This window comes from Epinephelus moara, chromosome 1 (assembly GCF_006386435.1).
Source record: "Epinephelus moara isolate mb chromosome 1, YSFRI_EMoa_1.0, whole genome shotgun sequence".
In the NCBI taxonomy this organism is placed as follows: Eukaryota; Metazoa; Chordata; class Actinopteri; order Perciformes; family Serranidae; genus Epinephelus; species Epinephelus moara.
The window spans coordinates 100,444-120,443 of NC_065506.1; the positions used below are offsets into that span (position 1 = coordinate 100,444).

At 41.4% G+C, this 20,000-nt stretch overlaps 1 protein-coding gene across 1 annotated transcript in view; it reads right to left on the reverse strand.

The window, feature by feature from the left end:
* Positions 1-20,000, reverse strand: part of adamts17 (ADAM metallopeptidase with thrombospondin type 1 motif, 17) — a 487,878-nt gene that overhangs the window by 48,778 nt on the left and 419,100 nt on the right. The window contains exons 18-19 of the mRNA XM_050041105.1: positions 9,142-9,301; positions 3,210-3,345 (exon numbers count right to left, since the gene is read on the reverse strand). Of these exons, the coding sequence (XP_049897062.1) occupies positions 3,210-3,345; positions 9,142-9,301 (296 nt within the window). The remainder of the gene's footprint in view (positions 1-3,209; positions 3,346-9,141; positions 9,302-20,000) is intronic.

Below are 20,000 nucleotides of genomic sequence, written 5' to 3' on the forward strand. Positions count from 1 at the left end.
CAGCGTTGTAAAAGACTCATTGCAAGTTATCGCAAACGCTTGATTGCAGTAGTTGCTGCTAAGGGTGGCCAAACCAGTTATTAGGTTTAGGGGGCAAACACTTTTTCACACAGGGCCATGTAGCTTTGGATTTTTTTCTTCCTCATTAATAAGATCCTTCATTTACAAACTGCATTTTGTGTTTACTTGTGTTATCTTTGACTAATGTTTAAATTTGTTTGATGATCTGAAGCATTTAAGTGTGGAAAACATGCAAAAAAGTAAGAAATCAGGAAGGGGGCAAACACTTTTTCACACCACTGTATATATCTGCTCTCAAAACTAAAATGGATTCTAATATTTCTTGTCTCTGCTGTAAGTGTAAGTCTGGAAGCTATATTCACTGTTTTTGGCTTTATGTGAAGCTACAAAGCTATTGGTCTAGTATTGTGGGTGAACTGTCTGTTATATTTGGTGTTCAAATAGAATTGGACCCGATGTGCTTCCTAGTTGGACTCCCAGATGGTCATATTACAAATATCAAACACAAGAGACTTTTCTTTTGACTATTGCTGCCAAGAAAATTATGCAGTGAATTCCCAATGAATATATCTTTTGTATGCTTCACTCTTCAGTAGAGGCTTTTCATAAAGTTTGGGACACTTACTTAAAGTACATTGGACCTATCTTCTACATTACAGGGGTTTCCTAAATTGGCCTAGCCAATCTATGTACACTTCCTGCAAATTAGCCCTCTTGTAACCTTATTTGTCTCTGTAGCCCAATTATAGCTAGTCTGTTTGTTTGTTTGTTTGTTTGTTTGTTTGTTGCTGCCTTTATATGGTTGTAGGAGGTGATGAAAGTTGGGGATGGATGCAATACCCACTATTTTTTTTTTCATTGCTCCCTTATTCTCCTATTTTCAACTACTTCTTCTATTATCTAGAAGAATCATGTCCGAGCTATTCTGTTCTGTGGTTTATGTAAAAAAATTCAATACATATATTCTTTAAAAAAAAGTGCACCAAAAAGTGGACCAACAGAAAAGAGACTCAGTTCTTTTTGTGTTGACATTGTCAGTTCGTTTGAAAGAGGAGTTCTCTTTCTGGTCAACTTCAGGTCTGATGGTGCCTCAGTCCTCTCTCTGTTCACACTATAGCCTGTATGTAATATATATTGACATAGTTTTGTTTTTACTTCGACGTGGCACTGCAGTGCACTCACGAAGCCCCTTTCTTTCAGATCAACTTAAAATTGGAGGAAAACTTAGCATTTCTGTGTGCTGTAGGCTGTTGCCATTTGATGTATTCCACATTCCACATCGAGAGAATTGCAGTATCTTCTGTGGACTAAACTACTCCTCGTCCTGCACCCAAAGGACAGAGGGATGTCGTATGCTGTAAAGCCCTCTGAAATTGTTATTTGTGATATTGGGCTTTATAAATAAAATTGATTGATTGATTGATTGATTGATTGATTGATTGATTGATTGATTGATTGATTGATTGGCTTCAGAGGGTTTTGAGTTCTCTTGGAGTGTTCACATATGCGCAAAAAATGCTGAGTCACCGCTCTGAGTCAGTTTAGAGGGCTGAAAAGGACCAAGTATGAAAACACCCTTAGATTAGGTCTATACTGCACAATCTAGTTTTTAAAACATATTTTTTGTGCAAAAAATCAACAAACAAACAATAAAAAAACAACTTGCGTCTATTTGAATGACAGAAAAATGGCTAAATCTCCTTTTCTTCATCCTGTTTTCCGTTTGCAAACAAAAAACTTTATCACAGTGTGGTCAACTATACCGACATTTAAAATGAGTGATTTCAGAGATAGTTTCAACAAAAAGTTGTACTCTTAATTTCACAACTGACTGTGACTGGGCAGCTACAGAAACAGCCAGTCGCTCTGCTGAGAGTCAGTGTGTTAAACCTCTGTTCAGTCCCTGCTGTTAACTTCACAATATAGTTGTTCTTATTTACATATTTTCCTGGGTTAATGACAATACTGACATTTAAAATGAGTGATCACAGAAGAAGTTTGAGGTGACAGAAAGTTGTTCTTAACTTTATTACCACAAAGCTCCCTTGCTGGGCAGCTTACGTCATTGTTTCATTAAAGCTCTTTTTTCCCCAGTTTTAAGATTTATATGTTTGCCATGATGCCATGGGCACTAACACACCCTCATATGATCATAGATGCTGGCTTTGAACTTTGAGCTGATAACATCCTTGATGGTCCTTTTCCTCTTTAGCCTGGAGGACACAACATCCATGTTTTCCAAAAACAATCTGAAATGTGGACTCGTCAGCCCACAGCACACTTTTCCACTTGGTGTCAGTCCATCTCAGATGAGCTTGGGCTCAGAGAAGTCAGTGCTGTTTCTGGATGTTGTTGATATATGGCTTTCACTTTGCATGGTAGAGTCTTAACTTTCATTTGTAGGTGCAGCGACAAACTGTTTACTTGCAATGGTTTTCCAAATTGGTGCTTATTCTTCTTGTTGGTTTTTAATGCAGTGCAGTCTGAGTGTTCAAAGGTAATAGGCATTCAGTATTGGTTTTCAGCCTGGCTACTTATGTGCAGAGATTTCTCCAGATTTTCTGAATCTTTTGATGATATTATGGATTGTAGATGGTGAAATCTATTAATTCCTTGCAACTGTGCATTGAGAAATGTTCTTAAACTAGTGGACTGTTTGCCCACACAGTTTGTCACAGTGACCATCATTGCTTTTAAGCAACTGAGCCTCTTTCAGACCCAGTCATGATACTTAAGTCTGTTACAAATTTGAATCAACAGGTGTTTATAGAGCATCGTAAACTTCCCCAGTCTTTTGGTGCCCCCATCCCAACTTTTTTGTAACATGTTGAAGGCATCAAATTCAGAATGAGTGTTTATTTACAACCCTCGGGTTAATTAGTTTACACATTAAGTATCTTCACTGTATTCAATTTAATATAGGTCGCAAAGGCTTTGCAAATCATTGCATTTTGTTTATGTTTTACACAGCATCTCAACTGTTTTGGAGTTGGGTTGTACTTTCATGGTGTTTCGTTTATCCTTTAACCACCATTTAAGTAAACTGTTAAAACAAGTAAATGTATTAATCTTAGTTTTACAGAATATTCCAAATCTTATTATTTTCAATTGTGGTATTTGTGATAACACAAGTCTACAAGCAACTAACACCTAACAAAATACAGCGGGCCTGTGTGTGTTTGTCTCACCTATACTGGCAGGGGTGAGAGTTGCAGAGTCGTACTTGGGGGTGTGGTCGGTTCTCAGGTTGACAGTAGCTATCATTGACCACTTCCATGGTTTTATTGGCTATCCTCATACAGGAAACCACTGTCTTCCTCTCACCTGCACACACACACACACACACACACACACACACACACACACACACACACACACACACACACACACACACACAGGTCAGTGCCCCTTCTGTTCTGAGGAGCAAAAACATTCCACAACAACTGCTGCGAGGGGACTGGTATGAGGCTTTCAGGAGTCAAACTTTTCCAGCACAATGTTCAGAAAATGCTTTTATCATGGCTTTGTATTTCAATAAAATTTGATGCATCAAAGAAAACAAACCACTTCAGACTATTGAGATACAATTTACATCCTGATCTCTCCTTAGAATCCACTGCAGATAAAGCTATATTCATGTGTGCAGCTTATATCCCTTCATCAGAATCCCCTTATTATAATAAAAATAGCTTCTCAATTCTTGAAGATGAAATCAATCACTACCAGGCCCAAGCAAACATAGTGATCTGTGGGGACCTTAACGCCAGAACAGGCATAGTTCCAGATTCTATTAACCCACAGGAAGACAAGCATATGCCTGGCCAAATTAGCATTCCCCTCCCTTCACATCCCCGCAGGAACAACTTTGACAAAACTGTCAACAAAAGTGGGAACCAACTGTTGCAGCTTTGTAGAAGAGTCAACTGACTCAAATATTTTCTGGAAAAAAAAAGGGCACTCTTTCAGTAAACCACACGAGGAAGAATTGGCTATTCAAAATGGTGGAATATGGAAAGAACATTTTGAAAATCTGTATAGTACTATTACACTAAATTTGGCCTAGAATGATCTCAACAAATTACAAATTCTCCAATCAGTCGTTAAAGACAATCAGAACCCTTTTGATTATCAAATTGCTGAGGAGGAGTGAGTCCAGCTGCTCTTTCATGGTCTGCACAGCGCTGTCTTTCTTCTGAAGCTCCTCAAATAGTTGGTCTGGCTGAGATCCAGACCCGGCAACCAGGGAAGGCCAGTGGTCCTGTACATATTTCAAATAAAATGCTGAAATTTAGCAACCACAAGTTCAACACTGCTATAATAAAATTATTCAACCTTGTTATGAACATTGGATATTTTCCTGACATCTGGAGCAAAGGAATTTTCACAACAATCTTTAAAAATGGAAATAAATTTGACCCAAACAGTTACTGAAGCATATGTGTCAGCAGCAATCTGGGGAAGTTATTCTGCAGCATCCTAAACAGCTGCTACAGACGATATCTATACTCTCCATACTCTCACTAACAAACATGTACACCAAAAAACAAAACAAAAAAAAAAACATTCTCTTGTTTCATGGATTTCAAAAATGCATTTGACTCAATTTGGTATAACAGTCCTGAAATTAATTTAAAAAGGTGTGGGGGGAAAACTTATGATATAATTAAAAAAAATTGGCAATATGGAAATAGATTTCTTCTAGCAAAGTAGGGGGATGAAACAGGACTGCAGTCTCAGCCCCACCTTGTTTAACATTTATATTAATGAATTAGCAAAATCATGAGGACAGTCAGATATCCCTGGTCTCAGCCTTTCTTCCAGAAACGACCCAGGTGTCAGGGAAACCATATCAGGTTCCTACTAGGCTCGACTGACATAGAACACACACAGCTACACGTTTGGGACTAAAAATAACCTCAACAGGAAATTTCAGTCTGGCCTTTAATGATCTTAGAGACAAGGGAAGGAGAGCTTTGTATGCTATAAAAAGTCTTTGAACATAGATATACCTGTTAGAATCTGGCTCACAATTCCAATCTTTAATCAAAGCGACTTTACTGTATTAGTGATGTGTCGGTCGTGAACGAAATGGCTCATAGAGCCGGCTCTTTGAAGTGAATGACGCCGCTTTGGGTTTTTTTTGTATTTTTTTTCTGTTCAAGCCGCACGTGATTGGTCAATATGTGTGGTGTCGTCTGTGTGTCCGCGGTGAGCAGAAGGTGGAGGGGCGGGGGTTACAGGCACACACAGCACAGTGAGCACATGAACAGGAGGGAGGGAGACAGAGAAAGAAAGAGAGCAGGTGCTACAGAGAGAGACAACATGCTGGAAAGGTAAAAAAAAAAAGTTGAGAAAATGAATACAGCAGGAAAAGCAGTAAAATTTGGAATCATTTCAATTACACTGACAATACAAGGGCAGAGTGTAGAGTCTGAGAAAACTACATCAACTAATGGACATCTACCACAAAAACCCAAAACAAACTTCAAAGCTATTTGGCCCTAAACAGACAGTACACAATGCTAAACTATCTGACCACAGGTCAGAAACTGAAAAAGACACTAACTATGTACAGCCTCAGTGATCACAGCCTGGCCATAAAGACTGGCCGACACAGGCAGACCTGGCTACCTGGAAAAGACAGGCTGTGTCAGCTCTGTCCTCAGAGACAGGTGGAGACAGAGCAACATTTCCTGCGACAATGTAGCACATATAAAGACAGCAGAACAAAGTTCTTTACAAAAATTAAATGTAAACACCAAGATTTTGGTTCATTCTCTGACCAGAGAGTTAATCTCATCACAGTTCACAGTCTGCCTTTTATGTACTCCTTCATTTATACGTTTTTTTCTCTCCTTTAAAATGTATGTCTATTCATTTCTAATAATACATTGTTAATAATTGTTTTTAAATTTGTAATGTCTTAAATTGTATTTGTGCTTTGGCAATCAGAATCAGCTTTATTCGCCAAGTACATATGTACATACAAGAAATTTGACTCCAGTAGACTTGCTCTCAATGTACCAGAATTGACATAAGTAGAGAGAGAGAGAGAGAGAGAGAGAGAGAGAGAGAGAGAGAGAGAGAGAGAGAGAGGCGAAGTGGATAAATCCGTGTACCCTTCGTTCTTTCGTTTTTCCGTTTCAAAACCAAATCAGAAAAACAATCTTGTTCTTCTCTTTTTCTTATTTAAAACCAGAACAGAAAAACGAGAAAACAGAACAACAGAAATCACACGTTTTGTAGTTATTTTTTTGTTTTAAAATGAAAACAGAAGAACGTGAAGATGAAGTTTTTAATTTCTTTGATTTGTTATTGTGATATTTGCATAAATTCGGGGAATGCTGGGAGATCAGTGGAGGAACTTTTGAACCTCGCAGGGGATCGCTCCATTCTCAACTAGCATAGTTATGGCCGTGAGCACAACCTTTGGAGAAGTGTTGTTTCAGACACCGAATTGGAAACGGCTGTGGTTTCTGCAATAAACAGGGTATGTATGTATGTATGTATGTATGTATATATGTATGTATGTATATATGTATATATGTATGTATGTATGTATGTATGCGTATGTATGAATGGTTATGTATGTATGTATGTATGTATGTAAAGGGTTTCCATCCTTATAATACGGGATTATCCCTTAGCTACTAAATCAATACGGGACGCGATTGGTCCCGTAGTATTTTCGTGCACTCTATTATCAGGTAGCTCTAGTAAGTCTTTAAAAACTCTCCAGCTAATTCAGAATGCAGCGGCACATGTACTAACAGGAACTAAGAAACAAGATCATATTATCATATTGTTTTAGCTTCTCTGCACTGGCTCCCTGTAAAATCCAGAATTGAATTTAAAATCCTACTGTTAACTTATAAAGCTCTAAGTGGTCAGGCTCCGTCATAGCTTAGAGAGCTCATAGTGCCATATTATCCCACCAGAACACTGCGCTCTGAGAATGCAGGGTTACTCGTGGTCCCTAAAGTGTCCAAAAGTAGATCAGGAGCCAGAGCCTTCATCTTCCTGTTGCGGTCCGGGAGGCAGATACTGTCTCCACATTTAAGACTAGACTTAAGACTTTCCTCTTTGATAAAGCTTATAGTTAGGGCCGGCTCAGGCTTGCCTTGTACCAGCCCCTAGTCAGGCTGACTTAGGCCTAGTCTGCTGGGGGACCTCCTATAATGCACCGGGCACCTTCTCTCCTTCTCTCTCTCTCTCTCTCTCTCTCTCTCTCTCTCTCTCTCTCTCCTTTGCTAACACTCATGTCCTGTTACTGCATCTCGCTAACTCGACTATACTGAATGTCACTAACTTGACATCTTTTCCGGAGCCTTTGTGCTCCACTGTCTCGCAGGTTAACTTATATCGCAGCGGTGCCTGGATAGTGTGACGTGTGTGGTTGTGCTGCTGCCGTGGTCCTGCCAGATGCCTCCTGCTGCTGCTGTTATCATTAGTCATACTTCTACTGTTATTATACACATATGATTATTGTCATATATGTATACTATCATATATTAATATATACTTTCAACATATTGTACCACAATAGCCAGAATTATAATTATAATATTATTACTTTCATTAATGTTGTTGTAAGCTATTACCGTTACGTCTGTCCTGCATCTCTCAATGTCTCTGTCTCTGTCTCTCTCTCTGTCTCTCTTTCTGTCTCATTGTGTCATACGGATTAATGTTAATTTATTATTTATTACATCTATTGCATGTCTGTCGTCCTGGAAGAGGGATCCCTCCTCAGTTGCTCTTCCTGAGGTTTTTACCATTTTTTTTCCCCCGTTAAAGGTTTGTTTTGGGGGAGTTTTTCCTTATCCGCTGCGAGGGTCCTAAGGACAGAGGGATGTCGTATGCTGTAAAGCCCTGTGAGGCAAATTGTGATTTGTGATATTGGGCTTTATAAATAAAATTGAATTGAATTGAATTGAATTGAATACATCCATACATCCATCCATACATACATACATACATACATACCCTGTTTATTGCAGAAATCACAGCCATTTCCAATTAGGCGTCTGAAACAACACTTCTCCGACGAAGGTTGAGCTCCATGCAGAATCTCCTGACGCTCATTATGGAACACAGCGTGGCCCCTTCATGCTGCAAAATGCCGCTCTCTAAAAGTTAACAGATCAGGTCTGGATAAGGCTGGAGTGCGGCCATAACTAGGCTAAGTAGTTGAGAATGGAGCGCTCCTCTGCGAAGTTCAAAAGTTCCTCCGCAGATCTCCCAGCATTCCCCGAATTTATTCAAATATCAAAATACCAAAACAAAGAAATTAAAAACTTCATTTTCACGTTCTTACGTTTTGTAGTTATTTTTTTTTTGTTTTAAAATTAAAACAGGTGATTTCTGTAAAAAAAAAAAACACAGAAGAACGAGATTGTTTTTCTGTTTTTCTGATTTGGTTTTGAAATGGAAAAACGAAAAAATGAAGGGTACACAGATTTGGATAGATTCATGATTATTTGTAGGCATTATTAAATCAACTTGATGCTTTGAAGACAGAAATTTCATTGCCAATGGATAAACCATGCCCATTCTGCTGGAATGCAGATGACAGAGATGGATCATTTTGTTTGTTGAACAGATACCAGTACAGATACAGATAATGACGTCTCAGTACACCTCTATGAGGAAGGAAGGATTTCAAATAGTGCTGTCCACTGTGCTGTACAGAGCTTATGAAAAAAATAAAAATAAAAATTGCATTTAACATTCTTTAGTCTTCGCTCTCAGCACTGTTGCATCATGTTTTGTCAGATCAGATCAGATGAGAGAAAGTTTTTAAAACCCAATATTGCATACAGTGTCTAATGGTTTCTGACCCCATATAATCTCTCTTAGAAAGCAGGGATAAACTTCCCAAGCATCAATACTAATAGCCAAAACACTGGCAGAGGCAATCAAAAGAGAAAAAAAACATTTACAAAAATCTTTTCATAATCATAATCAAGATCATAATCATAATCATAATCAACCTTACACAATTTTACTGTTGAAACAACCTGATTTCCACACAGAGAAACATGATGATTTGTGTGCAACCGTGTTTAATAGATTACAAGCCAATCTTAGTGTATATGAATGTGTGTGTCTGTGTGTTACCTCCTCCACATTGGACAGTACAGTCCTGCCAACTGCTGTGCGTCCAGATGTAGAGGTACTCTGGTTCCTTCTGCTCCTCACTGCTCCTGTCCTGAGTTGTGTTCAGGGACACTGTGTACTCATAGTGGATCCCATAGCTCTGATCATGAAAGAGTAACACCTGGAAACACAACAGAGAGGGGTTTAAAGACTAGGGAAACTGTGCTCAAAGGGGGAAGCGCACTGAGAATTCATGCACCTCATCTGATGCACATTAACTGGCTTTCCAATGGCATCAGATTTGAAATGCCAACACCACAGACACAGCCCTATTTTAGGAAAAGGTCACTATTTAGGGAAAGGTTTTATATGTTATGAATACCCTTGTGTCAGTTTAGTATTTCATTAATTATCATCATTTCATTTTCAAAGGTGAGCAGTGGAAAAAAGTGAGCAAACATAGCCAATTGTGCAGTATTTGCTTTGAATTAACAGTTTTTCCATGGGCCCAGGTCAATGTTTCCACGACAGCTTCACAGCAGGGAACATCTGTGCAGCTGTGGTCCTGCTTGGTAAGTTCTTATCTTAGTTCAGGCTGTTCTCATGCACTGTTCATATGTTTTGCTATGAAATGTAGTCCACCAAAATTCATATATATCCCACATAAAGATGAGCTGGTAATTCGTACATAACCCATGTGTTTTGGAAGGCTTTGATTACAAGACTTGACGGGAGTAAATGAGCATGTGGTCCCGGGTGCTCCTTAAGGAGGCAGGCTGGGGCAGTGGATGGGTCAGAAAACACAGGATTTTTCCCAGGAGACCACTGTTCAGATCCGTGTGAACTTTGAGTCATTTTAAGGTACGTCCTCAACACGTTTCTTTTCCTAACCCTAACCACAGTAACTTTACTTGCCTAAACCTAACCTCAATTCGTGGGGCACTAATTTGTAGCATATCATATGAACTGTTGTGTTTGCATTTTGGTAGGATATCATACTAACTGTTGTATGAGGATAAGATAGTAATCAAATAGGAATCAAACGAGAGTACAAACATGTTGTGTCGTGTCATTTAATGATCCCACACTGTTAAATGTTATAAAACAGGCAGCAGAGTTTGTGATAAAATAATGCTGAAAACACACTAAAAAGCAGTGAAGTGTGGCCAGCAACAATTAATTTTTTTCTGCGATCAGGGAAATTACTAGTTACTAGTTACAAATTACTCTCAAAATTTAATATATATTATATATTACTGGTTACCTTCATTTGAAAGTTCAGAATATTACTCTCTGTGTAGAGTAATAAGTCTTATTACACTACTTTTGCCTTACTTTCACCAAAATAAGCTCATCATATAAAACATAACTAACAAATGTTGAGGTTAGCACTACAAACAGAATGGCGTGTGAGTCAGTCACTATGAAAAACGTAAATTAATACACCGGAGCTGGAGGACTCACCTGCCAGTTCCCGGTGTGCCTGTCAGCTACAGCAGCACCAGAGAGAGTTATGCATAAGAATGGGAATGTGTGCCAGTTCTGCTCTGCAGTTGTAGGTGTAACATATTTTTTATATACTTTATTTATTAATTCCCGAGGGGAAATTCAATTCAATATGATTACGCTGGATGTGTAGAATTTATTGTAAACTAGCAACAATATGTGTGTGGACTGGTGCAACCAGAAGATAGCAGATTTGGTTAAGGAGGAGAAATTATAATGATGGCAATATCAAAGGAAGACTCCGACACTGAAATGTGCTTAATAGGTACCATGTATTGAAGTGAAAAAATGAATAAATAAATAAACAAATTAAATAAATAAACAAATTAAATATAAAGAGTGGCCATACAAAATCAGATTCAATAGAAAATTGTAATGAATCAAAATATACCAAATGCCAATGTAAGTAACAATAAAGTTGTCACTTCAAAGCTAGCTTAACATTATTTAAGATCTGGTGCACCGAGCAATAAGTACTTTGGATCCAAGCAGATAAATGCTGTGTTCTTTCCACTAATTCAACTGATAGTTAAACCAAAAGAAAAGAAAACATCACAGTGCAATTTCAACATAAACAACCAAAATACCCCAACTCAAAACTGTTTGAAATAGTGGACCTCTTCACACGCCATGAGTTTCCCATGTCCAACGCAGTCCAAACGGGGGGAAAAAGTCAATTAGTCCAAATATCACTTAGTCAGTCAAGGAGGGGTTAATGTGCTGTTCCAAGGGATACCTGAGTGTGTGTGTGTGTGTGTGTGTGTGTGTGTGTGTGTGTGTGTGTGTGTGAAGGGGGGAAAAAAAGATGAATGGGGCTGGGCTGCAGTGTGGCCTACTGCTTTGGCAGGTGAGATGCTGGTTGCAGTAGATCGAAGTTGTTCTTGGTCCAGTTTAGGTTCGAATTAGCTCGCCATCATGCGTTCTTCATGCTCAAGTTTCTCCATAGTCAAAAAGCCTGGCCTGTATTAAGCAAAAGGCCTTCATTTAGCTTCATGTGCTTTCATTTAAATCCCACAAAATAAATTAAACAAAACAAAACAAATACATGTATGTATGTATATATATATATATATATATATATATATATATATGTATATACAGTATCTATTTCATTACATTCATAATGTCTTTTTAAATGTAACCATCTGCATACAAAAGTGACACAGTTAAACTTTCATACATTGGACCAGGTGAAACTTCCATACCGTGAATTAACCCGGAGCCAGGCGCAGCACCGCATTAGCCTGTCAGCTGGTGGCTAACCAGCAAATGAACAAACAACAAGCTACACACTAGTGACACACATGCTACACAACAGCGGTACGTTTGTTTAACTTACAAGACAGTGTGTAAATGACTGCTGGTGATGAATGTTAAATATCTGACGTGTTAACATGTGACATGAGTTACCAACATGCATGTTGCTAACATGCATGTAGCTAACAATAACACGTCAACTCACCAATTCACTCGTCAAGAGCCTTCATGCAACCGGAGTTCCTCAGCAGGGTTTCACACAGGGTAGCCGTCTACAAGCCATAAAGTTCAACCATTACACCTCATGTTAACCGGTTTAAATGTTGAAACATGCGGGTAACAAACATTTCACCACTGACCTGCAGCTGCTCCGCTCTCAGCGTCTCCATTCATCTGACTAAGCAGCGTACCCACTTCCTGTTAGTAGCGCTGAGGCTACTCCATTGCGGCTCTGATTGGCTACTTAACTCACGTGACATTCATTCACACAGTTTCACATAGTTTAACATAGTTTAGTTTTATTTACCCACTAGAGACCTGGGTTACATCCTCCCCTCCTAAATCCATGCACATCCCGTTTCATGCCAAGCGGTTACACAACATGAACTTGGGAACTACAGGAGGACTGTGACACCTCATGCCCATCCAAGGCTGCAGTACAGGCTAGGGACAGACTTTGGAAAAGAGACTGCACTACATGGATCAAGGGATTGCCTAACTGGTGGTACTGAAACCTCCGAGGGGGTTCTCTGTGTCTATGTGAGTGTCCGAAGGAACTGCCCGCTTCTGCTGGATCACTGTGATGGCAGAGGGACAGGGTTTACAGAGGGGTCAGCGTGGTGGGTCTCCATCTCAGCTCCAGCCGTGAGATCGCTCCCCACAGTGAATTGAACTGTCGGCTGAACATGGCCTCCCAAGTCCCAACAACCAGATTCTTCATCCTCATAATCAACAGTGTCAGTTTCATCACTGCCTGGGTAATGCCGTGTTCGTGGCCTACGAACAGGTGACGGCTGAGGGAGTTCTGCAGCCGCCATGGGAAGAAACCCACAGGGAAGAAGAAGATCTCGGTGCAAGGTGCGGTTAGGCCCACCTTTGTTCTCCGGCTGTACAGTATAGACAGGGAGATCTCCTGCACGCTTGATCACCACATAGACATCAGCTTCCCACTTGTCCATGAGTTTGTGCTTGCCTCGAATACGCACATTTCTGACCAACACCCTGTCTCCCACTTCCAGGCCTTAAGTAGTTACTTTTTGGTCGAACCAAGCTTTATTTCTCTCTCCCACTTTCAGAGCATTTCAAGAAGCAAGTTGGTAACTTTCTTCCAGTCTGGTTTTGCGGTCTTGCACATACTGAGAGTGAGTTTTGAACTGATCTGCTTTCACAGGCAAGCTGAAGGCTAGATCAACAGGTAGTCAGGGAGAACGTCCAAACATGAGTTCATAAGGGGTGTAACCCATTATGTCATTACGTGTGCAGTTGTAGGCATGAACCAAGGGCTTTACAAATTCTCGCCACTTTGACTTTTGCTTAGTTTCCAGGGTCCCCAGCATGTTGAGCAATGTGCGGTTAAATCTTTCAACCGGATTTCCCCAGGGATGGTATGGAGTTGTCCGAACTTTCTGAGTTCCAGAAACTTCACAGAGTTCTTTGATCAGACAAGATTCAAAGTCGGGGCCTTGGTCAGTGTGCAATCTCTCTGGTATGCCATAATACACAATAAAGTTGTCCCACAAACATTTTGCCACTGTATTTGCTGTCTGATTGGGAGTAGGGACAGCTACTGCAAACTTGGTGAAGTGGTCAGTTAGCACAAGGATGTCTTTTGTGTTGCTAGTATCAGGTTCCAGACTGAGGAAATCCATGCATACAAACTCCAGTGGACGAGTGGCTTTGATGTTCACCAAGGGAGCTGCTTTCTCACACAGAGCTTTCTGGTGTATGCAGCGATCGCATGTATTGATTTTTTGTTCCACGGCTGCTGCCATTTTGGGCCAATAAAACCTTGATCGTACAAGGTCAAGTGTTCTCTCAATGCCCATATGTCCCATATCATTGTGTAAGCTCTGCAAGACAAGTGCTCGTAGTTCTTCGGGTAAAACAAGCTGGTAATAAATCTGCTCACCCTCTTGCCTGCGTCTGTACAAGATCTCGTTCTGCAGCTCTAGTTTGTTCCATTCCCTCAACAAAAGTGGAAGTTCACGGAGCTCAGTACTCACAGTTGGAGGGATCTTTTCTCCAGATTCTATTTGGAATATGACTTCCCGGATACAGGGGTCAACTCTCTGTTTGTCTTTGAGCTCAGAATGGGACAGCGCTGGAATGACAGGATGTTTTGACCAGGCAACTCTGACAGATAGCGCTAACGACATCTGGGGGAAGAACTTCTGTGGAGCTGGCATCAGCCAGATGCTGCTGCGTGAAGTGGCTTATTTGATCCTGCTCTTTCTGAGACTGGCTGTCATCCAGGGAGATCTCATGTGGTCTTCAAGAGAGAGCATCGGCGTCAACATTTTGCTTACCAGCCCGGTACTGAAGCTTGAAGTTAAAGCAAGACAGGGCAGCCAGCCATCGGTAGCTGGTGGCGTCTAACTTGGCAGAGGTGAGGATGTAAGTGAGGGGATTACTGACCAACTGACCACCATACAAGTAGTCATGAAATTTCTCTGTCACACTCCACTTGAGGGCAAGAAACTCCAGTTTGTGGGCTGGATATTGAGACTCGCTGTGCAACAGCACAAAAGCAATACAGCTGGCAAAAGCAATAGGCCTCAACTTTCCTTCCTGCTTTTGATAAAGGGCGGCTCCCAGTCCAGTGGTGCTGGCATCCGTGTGCAAAACGTACGGTTGCTTTGGATCCGCAAAACCAAGGACTGGAGCAGTAGTGAGGTTTCCGATGAGGGCATAAAAAGCATCTTGACACTCAGAGGTCCACCAACCTTCAAAAGGCTGCTTTGGATCATGGTACTGATCCCTTGTTCCCTTAGCTTTTGCAGCTTTGCGAAGTGATGGGTAACCACGAGTGAGTTCATTCAAAGGCTTAACTATGGCAACATAGTTTTTAATGAACCGCCGATAGTAGCTGGAAAAGCCTAAAAAGGACCTTAACTCCTTTAGGTTTCGGGGAATTGGCCAGGACTTGAGGGCATTCACTTTCAGCCCATACTCTTTCAATCGTGCAAGCACTCTCATCAGTCTGGTTTCATGCTCCTCCAGAGTTCGGGAGAAAATGATCAGGTCGTCTAGGAACACAAGGACTTCCTTCAGATGTAATTCACCCATGCATTTTTCCATCAATCGCTGGAATGTACTGGGGGCATTTGTGATTCCCTGGGGCATGCAATTGAACTCCCAGAATCCAAGTGGGGTAACAAAGGCTGTTTTGACCTTGTCCTTCTCATCCATCTCGATCTGATACTAACCAGATTTCAAATCCAGCACTGTAAACCGCTTGGACCCGGTCAAGGCTGAAAAGGTCTCTTCAAGGTTAGGCAGTGCGTAGGCATCCTTCACCGTTTGCAGGTTAAGTTTCCTGTAGTCTATGCAAAGCCGCACATCTCCATTGCGTTTTCGGACTACCACGATAGGTGAGGAGAATGGTGACTCACTCTCTCTTATTACACCGGCTTCAAGCAGATCCTGAAGATGTTTCCGGACCGCCTCGATATCCTGAGGATGAATAGGCCGGGCACGGTGCTTAAAGGGAGTCTCATGTAACTTGATATGATGCTTCACCTTATTGGTACATCCAAAGTCAAGATCGGAATGAGAGAAGACTTCAGGCATAGCACCAAGCTTCTTGGTAAGGCGCTCCTTCCACTCCGGTGGCAAGGGAAAATCACCAAAGTTGAAGTTCAAGCCTGAACTGGGTTCTTCCTCAGCGACAGGAGAGCTTGTGACACTGTGCTGAGAGATGACACTGTAAAAGGCTTCAAGTTCAGCAATGACACTGAGAGGGGAAATGGTAATGGTCTGCCCTGTGTCATTGGCGACTACTACCGGTACCTTGTAAGGTGCAGTAGAGGGAAGAGTGGCAAGACAACTCTTGACGGATAGCCCTCCTGGCAAAGATAACTGAGTGGGATGTTCAACGATCGCCCATTGATCAATGGAAAGGTCGCAGTGTGACCTGCAGGAATGAGAACCGGGGCCTTGCTGAGCAGCCGGACCACTCCTACTCTGCCCTCTCTATTCTGCTGGTGTCAAAGTTCAAGGGTTTTCAGTACGGCCCTGTAGCCATAGGAACTCGGTTGGTGCCCTGCAATCTCACTGTTGGAATACAGCTCATAGAGTACATCAAGGGTATTGGTTCCTATAAGGACTTGTGATGGAGTGTCAGGACGCAAGTCAGGGACCACAAGTGCTAACGTTGGCACTTCAAAGTTGGCTCCCAAAAAGTCTTTGGAAAAGGCCACGGACATTTCTACATAGCCCAGATATGGGACTGACTGCCCAGCTGCACCTTCAACCTCTAACAATTTGTTAAGGGGTTTCACTTGTTGATCAGACAGGTTCTGGTTGTAGAAAGACACGGGGATGGTGGTGACTTGAGAACCTGTGTCTAAGAGGCAGTTACACTCCATACCAGCTATGCTAACCACAGTGGTACATTTTGACCCAACTAGTCCGTTAGGCAGTTTGACAACTGGAGGGTGTACAGTTGACTGCTTGATGTCAGCACGTTGCTTGAGCTGATGATCAGGACATTTTTGATCAGCTTCAGTCCCCATTCGCCCTGTAATAGGAACTGATATTAGTTTAAAGGGTCATGGGCAGCTGAAGGATGTTTCTTTTCCCAACTTTGGCACTTTCCATTGAATCGTCTCCTTTTCTCTGCAACTAATGCAGGATTTGGCTCATTGTCACACTGGGGTTTTATGTGTCCGTCCTCTCCACAACGAAAACAGTACCCTGGTTTGGGCCCTAGAAGGGTCTGGTTTCTGTGATGGCTGTCTCTCAGATCATTGTTTATCATGCTGCCTAATAGTAGAAGGTGACTTGAATGTAGGAGCAAACTTTGGCTTGTGCTGATTGGCTGTCAGAGTTGTTGGGTAAGTGTAGTTAATGCACACCTTTCTCTTCCTTAGTATAAGCAACCTGCTGATGAGCTGTCACCTTCTGTTTTGTTGCGCTAAGACGCTGCTTCATGCGCATGCTTTTCGCAGCATCCCGATCCTCTTCTGTACGCAGAAGCAGCAGCAAATCTGCAAATGATGGGGAATTGTTTTTTTTCTGTTTCAGCTGCAGCTCCGAGATGAGAGAGTTGTCCCAGCAGCCTCTGCAGAATTGATTCAGGAGATGCTCGTTCACCTCTCCAGCTGGTACGCCACCCCTTTTTACTGTAAGAGTCAATGCAACTTGCAGACGCTGCAAGTAAGCTGATGGCTTTTCCCCCGCATCTTAAGAAGTGTCCATGAACGTAGCATACAGCTCATCGCCATCCCGCACTGTGCCAAAGGTGGAAGATGCTGCAAGTAGACAGGGGACAGGCAGGGGACAAAAGACTTTTGAGGAGCTTCCTGGACCTGACAGAGCTGGATCTCCCATCAAGAGGTCAACACTTGAATGCCAAGTATCGTAATCTGCTTCGTGAGGTGGTCTTGGTGTTTTACCTGAAAAGGCTCGGAGATTCTGGGATGAGAGCATCTGTCGGGGGTTATCTTCTGTCTTTACGATGCGCTCCACGACGTAACGCTGGACTTCAGGAGGGTTGATATCACAAGCGGCAATAGAAGGATGAACTCTGATTGGCTACTTAACTCACGTGACATTCATTCACACTGTTTCACATAGTTTCACATAGTTTAGTTTTATTTACCCACTAGAGACCTGGGATACATAGGTACTGTGAATGGAAACATATCTCGCATATAGGCTACTAACATCACCCAGATGTGTTGATCACTGTGACAAGGAAAAAACAAACCAGAGGCCAGCTCCTTATCCCTGCTGCTTTCAGGCGGCCTTAGGACACAAAAGCAGAACAGGATATGTTGTAGGTATATGAATGGGAACACACTGGACATGACAACACACAACAACCTTGGGTTGGTATATTACTTAGTTATTGTTAAAGAAGTAATATATTTCTGTAATGTGTTACCCCCAGCATTGCATAGGTCAACATGTCACAGGAGTCACAGGACTCCATTTGCTGTTTGGCTGAGGGTATTCTCTGGCTGCAATTTGTCGCCAAAATTTAAACTATCCGCAACTTGGCTGCACTTTGCCGTTGAATCAAACAACTACATCTTAGTGTCAGCTTAGTGCATTTTCTGCATCATTAGGGACCTCGGCTGAAGGGCGAGGACCCTCTTGTTTTTGGTGCGTTTATTATTATTAGGGACCTCGGCTGAAGGGCGAGGACTCTATTGTTTTTGTAGTGTTTATTATTCTTTCTTTCTTTCTTTCTTTCTTTCTTTCTCCCGCCGCCTCTTTGAGCTGGAATTTGACCCTCTAAACATGCTCAAAAACTCACCAAAATTGGCATGCATGTCAGGACTGGCGAAAAATTTTATGAAATGAAAAAATTAATCCGAAAAGTGCCAAAATGGCCTCTCTAGCACCACCTAGCAGTTTAGGCGCACTAAAATGGCCGCTGTGGCTTGTAGGAATGACGTAGAAAGATCAAACCAAAACTGTCTTGTTCGTCTCATCGAGACCTACAAATCACGCGCTGACACCTCTTACCTAAACCCAACAGAAAGTGAGCTATTTCCCTTTTAAAGTAAGATTTCGCTTCAAAAATGCTCTTTTTAAAAATTCCTTCAAAAATCAACTCCTCCTACACCGTTTATCGTATCGGCTTCAAATTCGCACACATGACAGATCAACTTGTCCTAATCAGATATTCTGTATAACTTTGTCATTACTCGAATGGTTTGGATTTTATGGCGTCTTCCAGGTGATGTCTTACAAAACCTCCTGACGATTTTTGTGCCACCTACACACACTAAAATGCCCACTGCGACCGGTAGGAATCCCTTAGAAAAACCAAATCAAAACTAGCTTGTTTGTCTCATCAAGACCTACAAATCATGCACTGATACCACTGACCTAAATCCAACAGGAAGTACGCTATTGCCCTTTCAAAGTAAGATGTCGTTTTTCACAAATTCTCTCTCTCAAAAAATATTTCCTCCTACATGATTTATCCTATCGGCTTCAAACTCACACACATGACAGCTCTACCCCTGGTGAACATTACTTGTGAAGGACGGTTTGGATTTGATAATTGTCAAAGGTGCAGGACACAAAGCCTCATGACGATCTTCGGAAGAAAAGATAAGGGTCAACACATCTTAAACTTGCGACAAAGGTTGCATTTTTGACTCCACACACATAAAAGCTATATATCTCTGCGTTCAGAACGAGTTTATCTATCTGGTGATGTCTTCAGATTGACAATCTGACCCACGGTTTGGGAACTGGAAGGACTAGTTCAAGAAATTTTAAACCAATTTTACTCTCACCCTGTCTCTCTGTCAGCTGCATGCTGTCATTAATTAGCATAACAAAGGCTTCACTCTGACAGACACAAGCCTGTGTGTGTGTGTGTGTGTGTGTGTGTGTGGTCACACACACCTGACAGGATAACATTGACCAAACAGACCAGCTCATGTGTCTCATTCCTACAATTTCCTAAATAAATGCCTGATAGCAAAAACATGTAAATACAAGATTTCCAGGTCAAACTCTTTTGCCTCATTAAGAACTGGAATTAAATCTGTGCTGCAGCACCACACGATCAAATACATGTAGTCCTGCTCAGTTTCTCCACTGACATTATATATTTGTGTCTGCCTGCTGTTACTTATTATCCTCACAACAGCCAGTACACTTTAATCACGCTTCCACTAGGTCACATGATTTCAAATGAATATGGATGTGTTGTTTGATCATCACACATGTCAAAGTTTCATTAGGTCACATGGCTTATGTCTACAAGTTTCAAAATATAAGCTCACACCACCTTGATAAGAAGCCTTTACTTTACCCTGCGGGCCCCCTTATAAAAAAAAATCACACCTGTCCCCTTCAAGATGTTTTTCATCCTTGTTGAAAAACAACCATAGAAATATTAAATATTAATATTTTTTTCTATTTTGTTTTGC